This window comes from Cyrtonyx montezumae, unplaced genomic scaffold (assembly GCF_038088225.1).
Source record: "Cyrtonyx montezumae isolate F1298 unplaced genomic scaffold, pur_monq_1.0 scaffold_4, whole genome shotgun sequence".
Lineage (NCBI taxonomy): Eukaryota > Metazoa > Chordata > Aves > Galliformes > Odontophoridae > Cyrtonyx > Cyrtonyx montezumae.
The window spans coordinates 1,940,159-1,954,175 of record NW_027072045.1 but is presented as its reverse complement, the minus strand read 5'-3'; the positions used below and the strand labels follow the sequence as shown (position 1 = coordinate 1,954,175).

The window sequence follows — 14,017 nt, the reverse complement described above, 5'->3', positions numbered from 1 at the left end:
TAAATCTGAAACAGGCAGAGAACCAAACTCACTAAGCGTGCAGCCAGCATCCAGTGCAGCCCTGTAAGTCGAAGTGGAGAGGAGGAAGTATGTATCTATCACAGAAGAGCTCTCAGAGTGTTTGGGAGCCAGCGTTTACCAAGGGGGACCTGCATTAATTCCCAGCTTGGTTCGTGGCTTCCTGAATGGAGCCTGGGCAGCATTTCTCCACTCTTACGTTTATTTAAATATGAGAATTAATTATGTCCTGAAGCAGTAAGAGCCCATTAGTGACTGAGGGTTGTGGATACTACGCAGTGTGATCACATCAGTATGGAAATAGAACTGTAGCTCAAAAAGCGATGTTCATTCTGCAGTAAAGGTGTAATGATTGTGGTTGTTAATAATCCCCTCATGAAAACCTTCAGCTCTCGCAGCAGAGCTTCATTCCTTCAGCCACGACTGTAAAAAGTCATAAAATAAGACTCAGGGTCGTGAATCTTCATTTCTGAGAGGAGACAAGGTGAACAAATGAGGACAATGAGCGGCAGGAACCGATGGTCCCCTTTAAACTGGGACCAGTATCAGGCCATGACGTCGGTGGGGCCACTTCTGTGTCACTGCTGTGACTCATAGCAAAGACAAAAGCATTGGGAGTGTCACTTTTTCTATCTTATACATGCACGTGTGCGTTCCTGTGCTGGAGGAGTAAGCAAGAATCACGCGGGCTCCGTGTCCACGGAGCGTGTGAAGGGTTTGGGTGACCCTCATATTGTGCAACAGCACATCTCGTGTGGATGGCAGCTGAAGAGGAGCTGGGTGCTGCCCTCTCCAAACACCAGCCTCTGTCTGTGCTGGCGTGGCACACACGTAGCCCGGCCTTTCTCTGCAGGGCTATCGCCAGAAGGATTACTTCATTGCCACGCAAGGACCGCTGCCCCACACCGTGGAGGATTTCTGGCGGATGGTGTGGGAGTGGAAGTGCCACACCATTGTCATGCTCACAGAGGTGCAGGAGAGGGAGCAGGTATGTGTCACACGGCTCCGTTTTAAACACGCCATCGGTATGAGTCTTCACATGGGATGAACTCTTTTTTTTTGCCTACAAATTCTAGCAGCGTAAGATTTGTTCCCTTTTCTGAAGCGAGCTCTTGCTTTGCTGGTAGGTCTAGGCCAGTGTAGCTGTGGTTTTCTGTTTTTAACAGCCATGCATGGAGTGTCAGAGTTGCTTAGTTTTCTTCTGATCTACTTATGAAGCAGCACTGGTCAGCTGTGGCTGCCCAGGGAGGTGGTGGAGTCACCCTGGAGGTGCTCAAGAAACATTTAGATGTACTGAGGGATATGTTTTACTGGGAAATAGCGGTGATAGGTGGATGGTTGGGCTGGATGATCTTGGAGGTCTTTTCCAGCCTTTCTGATTCTATGATTCTTGAGTTCTGCTCCCTTTTCGCCTTCAGCTTTGTGTGACTCGTTACTATATTCTTGGGCTTTAGGCTTTTCACTGCAGACTGTCTAGAACGTGTTGTGCTTTGTCACATCCCGTACCTGAGCTTCACGGTGGTGTAGATAACTGGAAAAAATGAATCAAGGAATGCTTAACGATTCTTTCTCCACTTTGCAGGAGAAGTGCTTCCAGTATTGGCCATCAGAGGGCTCAGTAACTCACGGAGAGATAACTGTAGAAATAAAGAATGACAGCCTTTTAGATGCCATAAGTGTAAGAGACTTCCTAGTGACATATAACCAGGTACTGTTTTTAATGATACGAGTTGTTTGTTTGAAGGCATTTATAATGTGATGATGCAACTTAAATGCTGGGATTTCTGTCTAAAGATAACTGCCATTAGTTGTTAGCTGACATGTTATCAGCCAGGAGGAAGCTTTTACAGAGCACTTTTGCATAGAGACTCCCCAAAATCCTGGTCAGTAAAGCATGCCTTTGATTGAAGCGAGGTGTGGGGTTTCTGGTAATATTTTGCTGCTGCTGCTGGTGTTTTTGCCTTTTCTACCATCTCTCACGTATCTGTTACTGGAAGTCTGACTCAAGACACTGAAGTCCTGGGAAGCATTGTAGGGCACAGGTATACCTGTGTAAGCTGCCCTTTCACACACCTCTGCTACAGGCGTGCTCTACACAAACCTGTTTCTGAACTTCTGGGCACGCATCCCTTCACTCACTCACTTCATTTCTTTGGGAGCTGGTTGGCATTGCAACCCTTGGGGGGAAAGAAGAAACGATTTTCAGTTTAGAATGTCATGAGTTGAACTAATTGCATCACATTGAATTTATATACTTGCTGGGTGCTGTATGCACGGCCCGAGGACTCTGAAGTGCTCTGCATTTCATTCCATAGGAGGGTGCTGGATCAGGTGTGAAGATGCAGGCTGTGCAACACACGGCTGTAACACAGCAATAGATAACACAGCTATAGATGAAACCCCAACAGCACGGTTCTGTTTCTCTTCCTTATCTTTCCCAGCAGTATTTTAATGCCACCAGTGAAGTCTGTTCCCAAACATCCTGTTTAATTACATATGGAGTGATGATGGAACATTGCCTGGAGAAATTGGCAGGGTTCTAATCATCACTTAAAGTTTTAGGGCCACTTTTAATCAGCAGGTGTACGTTGAAGTTTCAAGCTAAGAATGTTGTTGTGCAAGGCTGAATTTCATTCATCTTCTTTTGCTTTCGGACACTTTGGCTTTGGTGCATGGTAAAAGTTACTCAGGACATGTAATCTTGGTGTACGTCCTTAGCACTACCCAGGTGAAACAGCTGTGCAAATGAACATCAGAGGCAACTTACTGGCACAGGGAATTTAGAAACAGAGCTCCTAGCAATGTATTACAGACCAGCTTGAAAATAACCCCCTTTTCCACGATGGTGCGAGAGCTGTGCTTACGTTGAAGGTGAGAAGTTCCTTCCTACACACTGTTCTTTGCATGCATGTAGGGTCACCAGGAGAAGCAGAGCAGGATGGTTCGGCAGTTCCACTTCCACGGGTGGCCAGAAATTGGAATTCCTGCAGAAGGAAAAGGGATGATTGACCTGATTGCAGCTGTCCAAAAGCAGCAGCAGCAGACGGGGAATCACCCGATCACGGTGCACTGCAGGTGAGGATCCCTGTCCTTCCCACACTCAGCCAAGTGCTGGGCTTTCTTTTTCTCCTTCTTGAGCTGCATCCTTACAAAATGAAGAAACATCCTTATTTTTCCTTCCCTCTCTTTTCCTTATGTCTCTGATTGCCTTCGAAATTGATTATTTAACTCCTGCGAGTGTTTTGATAGAACCCAAGTGCTGCAGGAGTTGGAATTAGGACCAACTGTGTTAGAGCTGCTCTCTGCAGTGTGCGCTGACTTCTGTTCTGGATTGAGTTGTAGGGAGTTTGTGAAGATTCTCATCCTGAGAAGCACGGTCTGTGTTTTGGCTGTCTGCAGCATTATGCATTTTTCAGGTGCTGCAGAGGCAAAAAGTTCCTGGGAGATCTGTTTTCTCGGCCCTTTTTGGGCATAGGGATCTTACAGTAGTGTGCATTCGTTGCTAAAGCTTTCTCCTCCTTTTTGCTCACGCAGTGTTTTGCTCTTGAACGGAATTCAAAGCCAATCTGTGCTAAATCCCAACTCCACTTCCAGTGTGTGTCTCCCACTGCCTTCCGTTCAGCTCTCAGCTCCCTGTGCTTTTCTCTCTGCACTGTCTCTTTCTGCACCGTAATAAGCAGCGCCAGGCTGCGGGGTTGTGTGAAGACCCCTTCCTTCTGTCTGCTGCCCCGTCCTCCTCCTTTCAAAGCGTCCTTGGCATTAGAACCTGTCCCAGGAAGTTTGAGTGTCAGCATGAAAAGTGATCTTTCCTTAAGGTACGTGTTAAAAGAAGTGCAGAGAGAGAAGTGGGTACGAAAAGAGCAGTGCCACGGTCCCATGGAACAACATCTGCTGCTGTGTGGCATTTGTGTAATTACGTATTTGTGTAATTGTGTGAAGGAAGGGCACATCCCATGCAGCACATGTTTGTTTCTCCTCCAGCTGAGGATACGTGCACTTGCATCCTTTCACCAGGCTGTGCTTATCAGATGTTTTCCCATTTGATGGGAACGAGGAGCAAACAGTGCCCTGTGGTTACATTTCACCTGCTTGTCAGTTATTATATGACACCGAATTTTTAAGTGTAATAAATAATTGTGTTTATCCACATCCAGCAGTCCAGTGAACCTTCCTTCTACTTCATCTCACCGCTCAGAGCTGAACTCCATCCTTCTTTCAGTAACTATTCCCTGTCAGAGCTATTGGCCTGGTGGTGCTCGGGCACCGTTGATGGCGGATGGATTGTTCTGGTTGTATTTGTGTGTGCATGTCACATGGGCCACAATTGGATTAGGAGAGAGAAAGCACTTTTTTTCTTGGCTCTGACGTTGGGTATCAGTCAGGGAGCAGTCACTGAAATCTGTTTAGCTGCCGTGGAACTGTGGTCTGAAATGGATAAAAGAGCAAAATATCCTGCGTGGAGCATGCCAGAACCAGAGGAACCGTTGTTGCTGGGGACTAGATTCCCTTGCTTGCTGTAAGCAGGTTAGAGGCACAGCAGTCATAGAGTCATAAGATCGCAAGGTTGGGAAGGACCTACAAGATCATGCAGTCCAACCATCCACCCATTCCCATTGCTACACAAGCTGCTAAACCATATCCCGTAGCTCCTCATCCAGACACCTCCTGAACACTGCCAGGGACAGCAGCTCCCCCAGCTCCTGTGCAGCCCATCCCAGTGCCTGGGCACTCTCTGAGAGAAGTTGTTTTTCCTTATGTCCAAAGTAAACCTCCTCTGGTACAGCTTGTGGCTGTTCCCTGGGGTCCTGATGGTTGCCTGGGAGAAGAGGCCGATTCCCTCCTCATCACAACCTCCCTTCGGGAAGTTGTAGCGTGCAGTCACTTCCTCTTTGTTGTATGTAATGCTGCCCTGCATGTGGTCTTACTTAGGTTCTCCTCATGTTAACTTCACTGTTTGAAAAGGAGTGATTCAGTAAGAGCAGTTGAAAGCTTTTCCTTGGGTTGGACACTGCCCATCACATTGCTTTGGAACAGTAATTCCAGTGATTAATTCTGCCTTGGCTGACGGGACAAAATCAGTGCTATTTGGGTATTCCCTGTCAGTATTATCTCGGCTGTTTTCATCCTGCTGTATGCTGAGCAGATGTGTTTGTGTTGCAGTGCTGGGGCTGGAAGGACAGGTACGTTCATCGCACTCAGCAACATCCTGGAGCGAGTGAAGGCTGAGGGGCTCTTAGATGTATTTCAAGCTGTGAAGAGCTTAAGACTGCAGAGGCCACATATGGTGCAAACACTGGTATGGTATTTAACAGTCGGAATCTTTCTCAAAGGATGTGTGTTTGTAAATATCCTTGTGGGAGGAGAACAAAGGGGGTTTTCGGCAGGTTGGAATGAATTATGTATGACGGCTGTGTATGTACAAGGTATTATCAGAAATGTGTATTTTTTCTGGGTTTTTTTTTCCCAGCCTTTCTGAACACACAGCTTGGCTAAACGTTGCAGGGTTTTTTTTAGGAACCGGTGGCAGTTAAATAAACCCAAACCTTTTGCTCAAGGAGTAAATGCCTTTTAAGCCGTATCTCCGTAGCTCAGGTTTTTTTCTTTCTTGCCTGGGCTTAATGTGCCTGCAGTTGTCACTGATGGGGAAATGCTGACTCGATTCAAGGCAGCCACGAGTGATGTGTGAGGGTTCGTCCGGATGCTTTTCCTTCCTGAATAAACATCAACACATTTTGGATAGGTGCTGTTGGAAAATACCTAGGAATGCTGATACTTCCTATGCTGGTAACAGTTTCCATTAGAAATGTCTGTAGAAACAGTTACCCGAAATCAGCTTTCCTGGGTAGAAATTCTGTCCGTACTATGGATAGGGGGGAAAAAAGGCTGAGGAGCAACACCTGGATTATCTGCAGGGACAGATCTTTCTGCTGGGGTTCCAGCTCTGTGATTTATAAGTTCATAAGTTCATAACAGTCCAGCACACGATGCCGGAGGCTGTCGGCATTCCTGCAGGTCCGGGCTGCGTTAGGACGCGGGGCACTAGGCGGCAGGCTGACGTCGCCGGTGGGCAGCGTTTACCAACGGAGCTCCGTTTCAGAGGGGAAAAAAAAAAAAAAAAAGGAAAAAAAAGAACTCGGAAGATTTTGTTTTTTTAATGCTCTCTCCGTTTGAAGCTGCGTTGTCACACGGTTTCTGCTGTGAAGCTGTTAGAGCCCGCGGTTAAGCAGGCAGGCTCCCTGGGGTGTGTGGGAACAGCCACCCGCGGCAGCGTGATGGGAACGGCCGCTGCCGTCTGCAGCTCAGCCCGGACGAGAAGACAGGTTTAAGAAGTGATGTTCATTTGAAGAGTTTTCCCCTAGAAAGCGGAGGGAAATCGTGTTAGCTGACAGGCAGGAATCAGCCTGCTTGACAAAAGACAGGTACCGCTGCTTTTATGAAAGACAAAAATCAGAACAGACTCATCCTCAGCTGCTTCTGCACAGGAAGGGAAAGCCCTGATCAGAGTGCCCTGCTGGTTCTGCGGGGTCAGGGTGATCTCACTTTGCCCGTTAGGAGAAGCTGGCAGCGGGGTTTGCGCAGCAGTGGCGCTCGCGGTGTGATGCAGCCCGGGTACATTGTGCTGTCTTCTTGTTTTTCAGGAGCAGTATGAGTTCTGCTACAGAGTGGTACAAGACTTCATCGACATATTTTCCGATTACGCGAACTTTAAATGAGAACTTCTGCCTTATTTTTTTAATTTGTCTGTATAAATACTTGTACATGAGATTAATTTATTCCGTGTCATTTCGTTTGGTGACTTTGACTGTACATAGGCCCTCGTGTTTGCTCTGAAAGTTGCGTTCGCTGTACAAAATTATTTCGGAAATATAAATACCTTCTAAAGCAAAGTATAACGTTCATATGGAGTATATCACTATAAGATGGAAGAGAAATCTTTATTCTAAATAACAGTGTAAATTAATTCTTGAAGATTTATTTCTATGCTGATTATTTTTTTCCCCACTTGCAGATGTTTATCAGCAGTGCTATTGCCCGGGTCGTGTGCCTTTACACGGCCACGCTCTGTACTCAAACAGCCAACTGCAGCAGAGCTGCTTAAAGTAAAGGTGTTTTGGCCATAAACCTTTCTTCACGGGAGTCAATGGCAGCAGATGGAAAGAGATGTTTCTTGGGGGCCGTGTTGTGATAACCTGCTGCTGCTCACTCGGAATCCATCTCATGGCCTCGCTGAAAGGCAGAGAAACCGTTGCAGGTATCAGCATGGCCCTTGGTGTGTAACTGCACAGCGCAGCTGAGAAACACAGCTGCTTTGAAAGGCTGTGTTTCAGAGCCTCCCAGTGGATGGCAGCTCTGTTTCGAGTTCTGCTGTCAGTAGGATGCAGCCTTTATCTAAAAGGGGGGATGCGATTGTGTATGTAGATGTGTTTGCAATGAAAGTACCTCTGATAATATAATAGGGGCAATAGATCTTAAGCCTTTACCGTATCCCTGGGCAGGATGTGCTTGGGGGTTAGAAAATCCAGAGCTCGCCGGGCGTCTGAGTGTTGAATAAATGACATCTCTTCTGCTCTTCCAAACGCGCATAGGAATTAATGAGCACAGGAGATGTATGTACTTCAGTTACCTAACCAACATGCAATAGTCCCGTGTTGCCCACCTGGCTGGTTTTTAACAGTGCCAACGTCAAAGCCTTATTTAACATCAAGCATCTGGAACGGATCCTTCCACCACTCCCGTGAGCGTTCCTGGTGCCGAGGAGCACCACCGCGCGCCGCGGTGACGTGAGCAGACGGGAGGGCCTTCTGCCTCCTCACCTTCATGCTGAATGGAAACGGTGTGCTTCAGAACGTGAGAGCACGCTGCTCCCCGCGCTGTGCCCGGTCCTGCTCCTTCTCTTCCCACTGATGCCCTTTGGGGTTTCTTAGTACGGCAAATGGCGCAGTTCTGCGCTGAGGGAGAAGAGTGCCCTCGCTGTGACTCGCTGTTAGCTGACTGGATGGGGAGGTTTGCATTACTGCTGCGTGCTGAAACGCTGCCACCTTTCAAATAGCCACCAAACAGATTTGGGCTGAGGAGCAAAACCGTGGGGTTCTCAGTACGGTTGTTTGCAGCACAGGGAGGATCAGAGAGCTGGAGTGGCAGCAGAGCTTAACGCCAGGCAGTCCTCACTGCTCTCCAGAGGGGCGCATTTATGGTCCCATCCCACCCCAGGAGCTTTGCAAACATTTGGGCTGTGGGTGACAAAGAACGGGTGTCTGTCGGAGCGAGGAGCGGGACAGAGCTGAGCTGACGCAGATGTTGAGTGGGTGCTCGGATTTGAGTTGCTAGCTATGTGATCTGTGAGGAAACGGGGAGAAAAGGTATATATTTTGGACATCACAAACACAGCCGTGTAGTGATTTTGATGTTTATTTTTTTAATCATTTGAAAAGCTTGCTTTCCAGTCCTTGTGAGTAAGGAGAGCTGTGGGGTGCAGGGCCCCATAGCTGGGGAGCTGCAGCTTGACGTGGAGATACCTGAATTCTGTTTGAAGTTTTCCCGTGTTGCATGGAATGACTTTGAAATGCCAAATAGTTGATTGGAAGTCAGCCATTCTGATCTGTACGTGCTTTTGGTCACTGTGTGACTTGACTGAGTGTTCTCATGTGTTCAGATAGGTTCCAGTTCACCCGAGCATTGAAGCAATTGCTCACCAACACCTCCTCCCCCAAGCATCCAGTGCTGAAGGCTCTTTGTTCCCGGAGCAACCCCTGAAGTGCTTTGCTGAACTGGGCCTTAATGAAGAATGCATACTGTAATTAGCAGTGTTTTTTAGGGTATTTTTACGTATCAGTTTTTTAAACTTTTAAAAGGAGCCTGACCGCCTGCGTTGAATATTTTGAACTGTTTTCATTTCCCCAGTACCATTTTTAATGTAAAGTTATGGAAACTTTTCTGTATAACCAAATTGTATTTAATTTGTCAAATCTTTATAATATATGTATGTATTATACAGTTTCAGCTATTATTATTTCCTTTTATTACATTTATAATTTGATCTTGCTGTGTTTTTAATGCCGGTGAATGTTGCTGAATTATTTGTATATGCAAATTGCAAGATCTAATACATCCTGATGCAAGAACAAAAAGCTTTGTTTTTATTCTCAAACTGTATTGCTCTCTTTAAATCTCTTTATTCCTGTATGTGCGTTCATTTAAATGAGGGATCCTAAAGGATTGGAAATCCATTATCTGTGCCAGTAACTTTTCAGTACTTCTCACCGGTCGTTACTTGGGAGCAGGGCTCTGATTCATGTCAGAACTGAAGCACTGCGCAAATGAAGTGTGAATAAACCCTGGTCCTGTTCAACATCTCCATCAGTGACCTCGGTGAGGGGATAAAGTCAACCCTCAGCACTTTGCTGATGATACGAAGCTGGGAGGAATGGCTGTGCTGCCATTCAGTGAGACCTGGACAGGCTGCGGAGTTGGGCAGAGAGGAACTGGATGACGTTTAACAAGAGCAAGTGTAGAGTCTTGCAGCTAGGGAGGAATAACTGCATGCACTGGTACAGGTTGGGGATGAGCTGCTGGAGAGGAGCTCTGAGGAGAGGGACCTGGGTGTCCTGGTGGATGACACGTTGGCCATGAGCAGTGTGCCCTGGTGGCCAAGAAGGACAATGGGATCCTGGGCTGCCTTAAGAAGAGCGTGGCCAGCAGGTCGAGGGAGGGGATCCTCCCCCTCTGCTCTGCCCTGGTGAGGCCTCACCTGGAGCACTGTGTCCAGTTCTGGGCTCCTGGTACAAAACAGACAGGGATCTGCTGGAAAGAGTCCATTGGGGGGCTACAAAGATGATAAAGGGCGGGGAACATTTCCCTTATGAGGAGAGGCTGAGAGAGCTGGGGCTGTTCAGCCTTGAGAAAAGAAGACTCAGAGGGGATCTGATCCACATCTATAAATATCTGAGGAGCAGGAGGCAAAGGGACGAGGCCGGACTCTTCTCAGCAGTGTGTGGTGATAGGAGGAGGGGAAATGGCCACAAACTGAAGCACAGGAAGTTCTGCACCAACGTGTGAGGGAACTTCTTCCCAGTGCAGTGATGGAGCACTGGAGCTGCACACAGAGGTGGTGGATCTCTTTCTCTGGAGATGCTCAGGACCCCCCTGGACACCGAGCTGTGCAACCTGGGCTGGGAGCTGCTTTGGCAGGGGGTTGGACTCCATGATCTCTGGAGGTCCCTTCCATACCCCAACTGTGAACTCATGACAGCAATCAGGAGGCCAAGCCTTCCCAGACTGCATTAATAAGTAAGAGCTGACGCTGCAGAGTTCTGATGTGATGAGTTGCATTTCATCCTTTATTTGCGAGTGCTTATGCAATGATATAACTCCTGACGCTGTAGTTCTTCAGGAAGGCTTCCAGTGGTACAGACACTCCTCCGGTATGCCTGGACAGCTCCCTGTGCCCTGGCCGTGCCCTCCTGTTCCATCCCAGCACTGTGTATCTTTTGCAATCCTGTTTACATGCACAGATATTTACTGAAACATAAAGCCTGCTTTTGTCAGTTTGCTCTTCTCCAGTAATTATTCTCCCATGCGCTTCCCAGTTTGTTTTGTGGGGTTTGTTTTTGTTTGTTTCCTTGACCTCGAGCTGCCTCACGAAGGTTTTGCATTTCACAGCTGGTGAGGCTGAAGGTTGTGTTTTTAGAAACTGAACTTGTCCAAGGAACAAACTTCAGTTGTAAACTACTCATGAAACATTGATTTCAATGGGCTGGTTAAACAATACAGACTAAGCAAGATCAAAGACATATTTGTTCTGTAAAGGGCACGTATGTCAAGTGGAAGCTAAGCTTTCCTAATACAGAAATTGTTCAGTGCCTCTGAGAATTTTTTGAGGGACTGAACTTCGCTGTTGAAGTTCTTCGTCTTGCGTATTAAAGGATTATTTTGTAATTTAGATATTTTAATAAGAGCTTTATTCAAACAGTTTTGATACATTTGCTATGCTGCTTCTCTCAGACTGGGAGAATTTCTACCGAATTATTACTTGGGTTTGGACTTGGCCAGGGAAGCTCTTCTCACATGTAAGTGCTCCTTCCTCCCCTGCTTCCACTGCCTCACAATTGTTCCCTCGTTTCCATGAATGCCACTCAAACTGTTCCTAAACATGGGACAACAGATCTAGGCTGCGTAGACACAGGAAAAACAGAACTAGGCTTTGTGTCACACTGCACGAAGAGTCTGCAGTGTGTTTTTGTGTCAGAGTGCGTGTGAAAAGTTCATAAATTCAACAGAGAACTGATCCACCGTGACGGCTGCAACTCCGTTGATGCCAATCACGTCTGCTTCAGTGCTTTTTCAGAAGTTAGCAGTTTCTCACCTGGTTTTAGTGCTGGCAGGTGAGGAAGCAAGGCACCACCATGACTGCCTTCATTGTGTCTCCCTTCACCTCCTGGCTGTGTATGCTGGATCCGAGCTGCAGCCGCCCTGAGAGGATGCTGTGCCATATCCACCAGGAACTCACTTTTCTACGAACGGGCTGAGCTCACTAATGCTGAACCTGCTGCCTGAGTTTACTGCTTCGTACACCTTAAGGACTGTATTCTGTATGAAAGTCCCAGTGCAGAAAAAGCTCTGACCGGAGTTCAGTCCCAGCGTGTTTAAGCGATCAGGAGTCTCTTTTATCATTATAATAAATAACTGAGTGCATCCGCAGTAAGTTTGCAGATGACACCAGGTTGGGAGGGAGTGTTGTTCTGACTACGGAGGGACCTGGATAGACTGGATCGATGGGCCAAGGTGAACTGTATGAGTTTCAATAGGGCCAAGTGTCAGGTCCTGCATTTTGGTCACAACAACACCAGGCAGCCCTACAGGACTGGGGAGGAGTGGCTGGAAAGCTGCCTGATGGAAAGGGAGCTCGGTGTGCTGATGGACAGAGGGCTGAACGTGAGCCAGCAGTGTGCACAGGTGGCCAAGAGGACCAGTGGCATCCCGACCTGGATCAGGAATGGGGTGCTGAGCAGCACTGGGAAGTCATCCTGCCCCTGTGCTCGGCACTGCTGAGGCCTCACCTCGAGTGCTGTGTTCAGTTTGGGCACCTCAGTACAGAAAGGACATGGAGGTGCTGGAGCAGCTCCAAAGGAGGGCAGCGAGGCTGTGAAGGGCTTGGAGAGTGTGCCCTATGAGGAGAGGCTGAAGGAACTGGGGCTGGTTGGTGTAGGGAAGAGGAGGCTGAGGGGAGACCTCATTGCTCCCTTCTGATATCTGAAAGGCGCTCACAGCAAGAGCACGGGGTTGGGCTCTGCTCACTGGTGACAGTGACAGGACGAGGGGACGTGGCCTTGAGCTGCACCAGGGTAAGTTTAGGTTGGATATCAGGGAACACTTCTGTACAGAAAGGGTCGTTCAGCACTGGGATGGGCTCTGCAGGGAGGTGGTGCAGTCACCATCCCTGGGTGTGTTTAAATACCGTTTGGATGTGGTGCTCAGGGCCATGGTTTAGCAGAGGGCTGTTAGAGTGAGGGCAGTATGGCTGGGTCGTGCTTGGACTCAATGATTTTTGAGGTCTTTTCCAGTCTGAGTTATCCTATGATTCTACGGTTGGGTTTTCCACCATGAGTCTAATCATTAAAAAGACTCACAGGTCTGTGCTGGTGGATCTCAGTGAAACAGCTTTTATCTCATTACCCTTCTACTGGTTGAATTAATTTTAAAAAGCCTAAGCATCTGGCAAGGACATCCAAGGACCAATTTAGATATAAAACTCCTTTTCAAAACATTTTTTTAATCATTGATTTCAACTTGTATTTGCCAGCTTGTACTCCTCGTGAATCAAATGTTCCCAGATAAAAAATTACCCAATCAGGAAATCTGAAATAAATGTCATTTTTCTCTCCTGTAGATCTACTGTTGCAAATATTTGTATATCCATTATTTAAGAGAGAAGTGCCGCTCTTGACGACAGATTTAAGGGCACGCTCAAAACCTTTACTGTAATTTGTGTTTTCTTGTAGGCATCGCCGTGTTTGCTGAGACGTTTATCACCGGGGCTGTGATCGAATACTGTGAGGTAAGTGTGCTAATAAAGCACAGCACGGCTGTGCCACAACAGAAGCTTATGGGCACACTGCAGAAATGGCTACGTCGCTGTCCAGCTCGATTGGATGTAGGTTTGTAGAGGCTGCAATGAGTTATGCTTTCACAGAATCACAGCTGTAGGGGTTGGAAGGGACCTCCAGAGATCGTGGAGTCCAACCCCCTGCCAAAGCAGCTCCCAGGACCAGGTTGCACAGCTCGGTGTCCAGGTGGGTCTGGAACATCTCCAGAGAAGGAGACTCACCTCCCTCGACCTGCTGGCCACGCTCTTCTTAATGCAGCCCAGGGTCCCATTGTCCTTCTTGGCCACCAGGGCACACTGCTCATGGCCAAGCTGTCACCCACCAGGACACCCAGGTCCCTCTCCTCAGAGCTCCTCTCCAGCAGCTCATCCCCAACCTGTACCAGTGCGTGCAGTTATTCCTCCCTAGCTTCAAGACTCTACACTTGCTCTTGTTAAATGCCATCTGATTCCTCTCTGCCCACCTCTGAGCCTGTCCAGGTCTCACTGAAAGGCAGCACAGCCATTCCTCCCAGCTTCATATCATCAGCAAAGTGCTGAGGGCGGACTCTATCCCCTCACCGAGGTCACTGATGGAGATGTTGAACAGGACTGCGCCCAGCACTGACCCCTAAGGGACACTGCTAAGTGAGATTGTCCAGTAGTGTAAAGCATGAAGGTGCAATAGTGAATCTGAGCTAACAGGATGAATTGTTTAATTTAGTTACCAAGAGCTTATGAAATGCGACTTCGGAGTAATTGAATCCGAAAGCAGAAGGCTGACGTGTAGAAAGCCTTTATCCCACCTAAAGCCCCCAGAACTCCCCACACCACATCAGTGTGAGGCACGCTAGGTAATTAAATCTAAATTCAGGTGTCACTAGTGAGCTCCTGCCAGGGAATCGGATTTTGTCCGTG

At 47.7% G+C, this 14,017-nt stretch overlaps 1 protein-coding gene across 3 annotated transcripts in view; it reads left to right on the top strand.

Moving 5' to 3' along the window:
• PTPRE (protein tyrosine phosphatase receptor type E) overlaps nt 1-7,050 on the top strand; it is a 31,446-nt gene extending 24,396 nt beyond the window's left edge. For 2 of the 3 annotated variants that reach the window (XM_065746100.1, XM_065746102.1), the window contains 5 exons: nt 872-1,006; nt 1,601-1,726; nt 2,933-3,093; nt 5,179-5,314; nt 6,657-7,050. In XM_065746100.1, coding sequence (XP_065602172.1) covers nt 872-1,006; nt 1,601-1,726; nt 2,933-3,093; nt 5,179-5,314; nt 6,657-6,731 — 633 coding nt within the window. In that variant the 3' untranslated portion in view covers nt 6,732-7,050. Of the gene's footprint in view, nt 1-871; nt 1,007-1,600; nt 1,727-2,932; nt 3,094-5,178; nt 5,658-6,656 lie in introns of those variants that run through there. The other variant, XM_065746101.1, reaches the window with a different exon arrangement.
• The last annotated feature ends 6,967 nt before the right edge of the window (nt 7,051-14,017 follow it).